Genomic DNA, 8182 nt, shown 5'->3' on the forward strand with positions numbered 1-8182 from the left:
TTGATGACGTCGTTGATGGTGTTACTCGATCATTGGCTATTATTTATATCAGGATAATATCCTCCACATTCTTTATGTCAATAACTTTCATTTTCTTTAAATACTGTTTCAGGGGTTGCAACTGGAAGTTTACTTGGCGGAGTTGGCTTCGATAAGCTTGGCGGAAGAAGAACGTTCTGGACAGCTAGCATCATAAGTTTAGTTTGTCTTCCAGCATTTATCGTAGCATATGTTGTAGTCAGGAAATTTTCTTCTCAAGCTGAAAATAAGCCTGAAGTCCCTAAATATGGAACAAGCTGATACATGTATATTTATTTATTTATTTATCTATTTATTTATTCATTTTCGAGTTTCACATGATGATCAATGTGAATGTGTCGAACAAGCAATAAAGTATGTTCTGTTTTTATAGAAAATTGAAATTGTTTACGCTACAACATTACAAAACTGTATACTGATATTTCCCATTTGTAAAATTCATCAACAGCACTTTATAAGTATCGTACAAATTAGAATATACATTTTGCTGTAATAAGATTAAATTTCTCGTTCTAAGCACGGGAGATGTATTGTTTAGCACCACTCCCAGATTTGTGAGAACCATTCCGTTTCAGTACCTAAACTGCTTTGGTGTAATTTTTTCATTTCCCCCCGAAAGTAATTATTGTGTAATCCACAATAATAACCTGGATGGGTCTCATTAGTTCTAAGTCAGCGCTTGAATTCTTTATTTCGTGGGACTCTTTTTCAACGTCAACATTTCTCACGGATCCCCCCATTTATCTTCAACATTGTAGTTTGAATGCAACATTCAAAAATGGCTTACTTGCAATAAAAATGAAAATTATTCCAAGTAATACTTATTGTCGTCAACAACTAAATTGAAAAAAAAAGTCGTTCCAATAAAAATGTCGTATTTTAATACTATCGTAACCCTGGTGGAAAGTCGATACAGATTTTCTGGAGCTGTTTATGTGTCAACAAAAAGCACCAAACCGGGCAATCTAGATGTAGTAGTTGACAAATGGGGGGTCTTGTCTTGGGGTCAAAAAAGGTCAGTATCGACAACTTGCACCATACACCAGCTTTTATTTAAAAAGTAGAGGTTCTGTGATAATAACATTTTCGTTAAATTTATGTATATTTAACGTACATATTTTTAACAAACATTTCTTTGTCCCCGTGTTTTATATTATAGCCTGTTTCAATTTTTTTTCGTAGTCCTCTCATTTATTTATTTTGTGATTTACATTATTTAAAATGCAACTTTAAGTACACATTCAAAATTATTTTTAGTTTTATTTTTACCTGTTACCATACAATACTTATTGATATGATATTTCTATTTAGAATTAGTGCTTTATTTCACTAAGTTCAGTTCTGCAAATTTTCTGACGTCACAAACAGTTTATTTTTTTTTATAGTAAAATTTAGTAACTTTTTTTTGTGACATGTTGAAATGGAACCTGCGATTTTTGGAATGGAAAACATATTTCACTATTCGGCAACTGAAAAATATCTTACAAAATGAACTTTAATTGCTTCATACAGCTAAACCTAAATAAAGTTTTTTTGATCGATTTTTCAAAGGCATATTTTCTTACTTTTCGATGATGTTAGTTATTTTTCCTTCAAATAATATTACTGATCTACTGAAACATTTCGAATGTACGTGAGTATGTCGTGCAGAGAGATCACCTTAAACTTTCTAAAATGAACGGATCAAAAGAATGAACGATCCTCTGATGAACGCATCATTACAATAACGACATTGCCCACCTCTATTTAAAACTAAACCTACTCAGTTACGTTTGGTAGTAGTTTATAGAAGGCCCCGACTTCAAAAGGTTATTGAAAATTAAGAGATCGTATATAATTAGTTACATATTTAAAATAATTCATCGTATAGTAATTGAAATCAATGTTTATTTTATAATTGGGTGTTTAGCTGATTTTTGTACTGGAATTGAAAAATAAATATCATTTCTAGTTTTGGGTAGGAAATAGTATATAAGTGCAATATGTTATTTTTTGCTTTTTAGTTCCTTGGTGTTTCTTGAAGGCGTTTTTCTTTTTTTAAATTTAAAAGTAATTTATTTTTTGCTTTTTAGTGATGTAAATATAGGTACATGCCGTTGAGGCCTTTTTTACGCCCATGTTGAGTAAGAAAACGTCGAGCACATGAGTCTGAAAACAACTAAGATGAGCTCGATAGAAAAAGAAATAGACCACAGCGTCTCGGAGACTTCCGACGACTGTGAAGAAAGGCTTTTTCAAATGCGAAACTATGTACAAAAAACACTTTGTCTTCGTTATTAGTTCGACTTGATCAAAGTTTACTTTCCGAAAGCAAATGCACGAGTAACTAAAAAAAACAACAAAAATCGCTTTAAGTTTAAAATTGTAAATTTCTAAATTTTAACATTGTAAATTTTATTTCACAACAATACGTACCAGACAACCCTTGATAAAGCTGTCATAGGTTTATGAAAATAGAACTGTGCAAAAGGAAGAGTATCTATCTATATATCTATATATATATATATATATATATATATATATATATATATATATATATATATATATATATATATATATATATATATATATATATATATATATATATATATATATATATATATATATACTGTTAAAAAAATTTCCTGAAAATAACGGAGAAAGTACCGGCAGCAAAGTTGCCGTAAATATTACGTTTACGTTCAATGACTTTCCGTGATTTAACAGAAGTTCCATTTCTTATTTCTCCGTAGTTGTAGTTTTCCGTTTATAAATTTCCCGTGACTAAACGAAAATTCCATTTCTTATTTTTCCGTTCATTTACGATCTTTCTGTGTTTTAACAGAATTTACGTTCCTTATTTTTTCATTGTGATATTTTTTCCATTTCTCACTTTCCCATATTTAAGTAAAAAGATTTTATTTTATTTTCAAAAAAATATTTAAAAAGTTATGTCAAGTATTGACTTTTCATTTCATCAAAAATTTAGTTCTTTAAAATGATATATAATACAAATATAGTTAACTTTCTAAAATTATTACTTTTTTTTATTTGCATTTGTTACTCAAAGATTTTTTAAATTAACAACTGGATAGAGAACTTACCTAAACATAATTTCTACTCCGAGCATCCGTGACCAAAACTTTTTATATCAACTTCAGATGAATCAAATTAATCAAATAGTACTAGCAGAAAAATTGATGGATTTGAATATGACACCAATTATCCCTGCTGATACTGTTTCGATATTCCCTTCTTCGTACAGTGTCTGGGGTTGGGCATCGAAAAACATACATGAAAAATATGATATTTTTATTTGCAGAATATGTCAAATAAAATACTATTAAAAGCAGGTTGACGTTATCATTTAATAATATACCTGATAGAGAATACCGCATATCTATTGTATTTTAAAAAACAGAATCATTGACATGCACGTGAAGAATTTTTGATTCAGATGCTGCATGCTTCCCCCCCCCCCCCCCCCCCCCCCCAACGATATCCCAATTTTTCACTCATTGGAATCGCAACATAGACTTTTAGTACATAATCATCATACTTAAGCATATCAATATCAATCAGTTCGTTTTACCTGAACTGTTTTTCCAAGAAACTTGCAATAATCTCAAATAAGTTGTTGGATAAGAGCCTAACAAATTGAATTAAGTACTTATTGTTGCCAAAACTTTCATTGTATTTTCAAAGATCATTAGTACACCTTTATTTAGAGATTTAAAATAGTGACTTTCAGTATTCCAAACTGTGAAGCGAACCCCCCCCCCCCCCCAAAAAAAAAAAAAAAAAAAAAAAACTAAGTGATTTTTTCCGATCTTGCTTGCACACCTCTCCGGTAGATACGGCATTTAGCGTTAATGACTTTCAAGAATGCAATGCGTTAGAACAATAAAAAATAACTTTATAATAGTTCTATAAATTCTAAATAAGCTAACATCGGAATTCTATCAAATGCATATTAACAAGAAAAATACATTTGTATATTAACATGTTCAAAGATATTCAACAATACTTACATGTGACCAGCGGTGCTAAATTTAAGTATCTCCATTGCATCTGGATACAAGTAATCCAATAAATAGCCTTTATTTGAAATGGATAACACGAGATCCTAAAACTATTCTCACCGCTCTAGAACACACAATATGACTAACGAATAGAATTGTTCAAAGTAGTGAGCAAAATATTAAAATTACAAGGATATTCTAATACTGACTCAGTAAAACCCCACATCAAATCACCAAGACGATCAAAACACATCTGCCAGTCTAAAAATGGCGCCGACATTTTTCCAAACCTGCAAAGCTCAAAAGCGTATAAACAATTTTGACGTACGAGTACTATAACCAGCTCCAGACATGAAATAGCAAGCTATCTATTTTGTCTACAGCAACGGAGTTGTTATTCTAAATATGCTTTTAATTAGCAAAATGTAACAGTGCGAATTATAAGCACTATCAAAAGTGATGTTTATCATGACTTGAAGGCTAATCAGAGAGAAGTACAGCACAGCGGCAACCCTAGAGATGGAAAAAATTCTGTTTTCGTTACTTCTTTTCGTGATGTTTCTGTTATTATAAGGAAAAAATACGTTTTGAAGCATTACAGAAATATTCTGTTAAAATCAGTCAGAAAACCACCTGAATTTTCAGGTTTTTTTTTTTTTAACAGTGTATATATACATATATACGTAGCTCTCAGCATAGTCAAGACTTGAAGTAATAGCTCGATCTGATTTAGAACCCTTTAAACTTTCGACTTCACGATGAACGAGCATTAGCAGAAATGCAACAATTGATACATCTCATTTCTGACGAAAAGTATAGACTGTATTCAGTATTACTCATTCAAATGTTTACTGTTTCCCAAACTACAAATAAACTGTAAATTGCAAGTCGTAAAATTGTAAATTGTAACATTGTAAATTGTAATTTATGTTTTCCAAGAATACGTGTCATGTAACTCGTGATAAAAGTAATATGGTTCTTCAAATACCCCCATTATAGATGAAGATAAAAAAATTCCGCTAGAATGAATTTTATGTTTGCTTCAGAGAAACCTTGATTCAAACTTTTTATTATGATTACGCTTTATAATAATGTTTTTTAGTACTTTCCATGACTATGGGTAAAGATAACAGATACCTTAGTTTTATGGCATCTTTTTTAAACAATTAATTTTTTATTTAATCTTTTGTGAGGGAACTTATATGAAATTTATTGTTTTTTACCCTTAGTTTTCTCTATAGTTCCTAGGCACTATACCATGAGAGATACATATGACCTCAGCAGCCTCAATAGATTCAGGGGAAGCAGAACTGTTGATATATACCTTAAATACATATTGTATGATTTCAGATTTCTGGTACATTTTGACAAACCCTTTTCTCCTGAGATACGCTGCGGATATTAAGTTCCTTTTCCAGATTTTACCGGATGAATGTTGTGATCAGTTGGGGATTTGGCTATCAAGAGAATAACTAGGAGGACTTCCTCTCAAATAATAGCTACCGAAGAATTTTTTTATCTGATGATAGCTGTCTTCGCAATATAAACGTCAGCATTACCTAAAAAGCTTGCTCGTTTTTCAACAGCTTCAGCATTAGCTTAGTTATTATGAAAGTTGAACAGAAACCTTCTTGTTTGACCGCTGTCTCAATTTTCTAACTAACATTAATGTCCACATTTTCGGTTTATACAATCGTCTCTTTTTGCCAAACAGTTTTAAAAACTAGATATCCTCAACAACGACAAGTTCAAACTTAATTAAATCAATGTCGTAATCAATTTCCTTAAATTGTATCTCTTGTGCTGAATTTCTGCACTTCCTCAGTCCATTTAATTCATGCTGCATATAAATAATTCTGGAAATCTTCGTCCAGCATTTATATGGACAGCCCTTGGTAAAGGGCTGTCCATATTTTGTGTTTGACAAAAAGAGAGAATTTCTCCGAAAATCATCGATTTTTCATAACATAAACCCTGAAAATCATTGGAAAATTGACAAATATATGTGTAGAAACAGTTCTGTAGGAACTGTATTTAACTTGAATTTTTATTTTGAAAGCATTGTTTACACCGTTTCCGACATATATTGAAAAAACCCGAAATTTGCTTTCTCCCCCACCTTTAGTTCACCCCCCCCCAGGGGCGGGGACTTTTAGTATGTTTACTTACTAACTACTCCCAACAATATTCTGAAATCAAAAATTATCGCATATTCCATGCACGCTACAATGTGTTCACTGACTGGACAATACGGCCTTGGAACAACTAGGAATTGGATTCGTTAGAAATGGGAAAAAAGTCATTGCAATTGTGTTCAGAAGAAATATTTTAATTTAATGAAGTCAAACGAACATAATTATATATTGTGATTGAACGCAATCAAGATTGAGATCCATTCAAACAAAAATAATTTATTACATATTGTAAAAAACAGTATAAATATTAGAAAGATTATTATTATAGAAAAAATAATAATAAAAATTAACAGAGAATTGTAAAAGTAAAATTATTACATATACACTGGATTACACTTACTCCGACTATAGCATGAAATAATGTAACATATTATAGCTCAATTTCACATGTTACGAATTTGATTTTTAATATCTCAGGATTAAAAAAAAATCATTTTAATATAGGGAACTTTGTTTGACAGTTTGACAAAATTATCCGTACACTTTCAGAAATATAAAAATTATTAAGGGCTAAAAGTTTAAAGTTTGCTGTCCAAGTGAAAGTACTTGACTCGTGTGATTTGTTAAGCCAAAAACATTTTTCTAATTTCTTTCATAATTACTATTTTTAAAATGAAGTTGACCTGTCACGTGTGGGACACATTTTTGGACATCTATTGTAGACTTCTTTATTCTAGAAAGATATTATTGGAATCTGTTGATGTAAATTTGCTAAATATGTACTTCGCTTCGCTATTAATTTTTTTTTACGTGTTAGTTTCAAAAAGAAACAAATAGTATGCCACTCAAAAGAAAAATAGATATCTTGTCCCACACGTGACACCTGTATACTTCGTGTCGGAAGTAATATTTAAAAATTTAGTAAACAAATATTTTCCCCACTAAGGAACCACATATACACGTGTGATTTCTTTAGGAGAAATATTTTTGCTTTCTACACATTTTGAAATTAAATATAGATGCGTCACGTGCTAGATAAAATTCGGATTCTGGATTTTTCGTAGAATGGGCGGTTACATCATTTCACCCAAAGGAGCATTAAAATGCAAAGTAATACTGTATGGTCACTAAAATTTACATCAAATAGGAAAATATGCAGAATTATTCACTCGGCTTATTCAAATTAACGAATCGTTCTCTTCCATAAATGAATGTTTTCACAGTATTAAAACTGCGAAATACAGGTCTGAAGAAAAGTGGATGTTGCATCTCCCCCATTACGGAATAGAGGGCGCTATAAGAGCGCGAGAAGATTTTACTTCCACTTCAACTTCTAGTCATCCATTCTTGTATTTTCTGTTTTCCTCGTGTTCTTGTGTGTGCCGTCGTTCTTGTGATGTGTGTAATAAAAGCTTTTACAAAATAATGCTTGGGTCCTCTTTCCATTAAATTAAACTTGACCCTGCTCGTGTTCCAACAGTGGAAGAATATTTATTGCAGAACATGTTTAAACGTTTAGCACATTTTTCTTTAATTCTCTTTTTTGCTCTGAAGCTCCCAGACGTGAAGTAAATAAATAAATAATAAATTGTGAAAAGAAAGACATTTATAACTGCAGCAGGGAACCACCTGGAAAACTCAAACAACATTTGTAAACCCTACTATAGTGCATCCCTGGTTAGTTGAACTGTGACCTTGACTATGTTTACCTGTTTTAGGGGAGTTTAGTGAAAAATAGACGTGTTATTGGCTCGGATTTTAGTTGGAATATTTTTTAAAAACTACTAAGAAAGTTTCTCAACTCAACTTAGCGCCAATTACCCTTCCTATTTTCCGAAACAGAGGTTAACATTGTCCGAGTCGGAGCTCAACTTCTCAAAGCCTCACAATAGCCATAAAAATATTATAAAATGAGAGGTACGAAATACGTAAAGCAGAAATACTACACATTTGCGCAAGTAGTTTCGATGAAGAGTTAGTGTTCCGTTGTGCTTCAAGGACCTGTCT

General features: G+C 31.4%; 1 protein-coding gene across 3 annotated transcripts in view; it reads left to right on the top strand.

The window, feature by feature from the left end:
* Nucleotides 1–310, top strand: part of LOC129222198 (major facilitator superfamily domain-containing protein 6-like) — a 38392-nt gene extending 38082 nt beyond the window's left edge. For all 3 annotated transcript variants that reach the window (XM_054856688.1, XM_054856679.1, XM_054856672.1), the window contains one exon: nt 113–310. In XM_054856688.1, coding sequence (XP_054712663.1) covers nt 113–300 — 188 coding nt within the window. In that variant the 3' untranslated portion in view covers nt 301–310. The remainder of the gene's footprint in view (nt 1–112) is intronic.
* The last annotated feature ends 7872 nt before the right edge of the window (nt 311–8182 follow it).

The sequence above is a fragment of the Uloborus diversus genome, chromosome 1 (genome assembly GCF_026930045.1).
Source record: "Uloborus diversus isolate 005 chromosome 1, Udiv.v.3.1, whole genome shotgun sequence".
Taxonomy (NCBI): Eukaryota; Metazoa; Arthropoda; class Arachnida; order Araneae; family Uloboridae; genus Uloborus; species Uloborus diversus.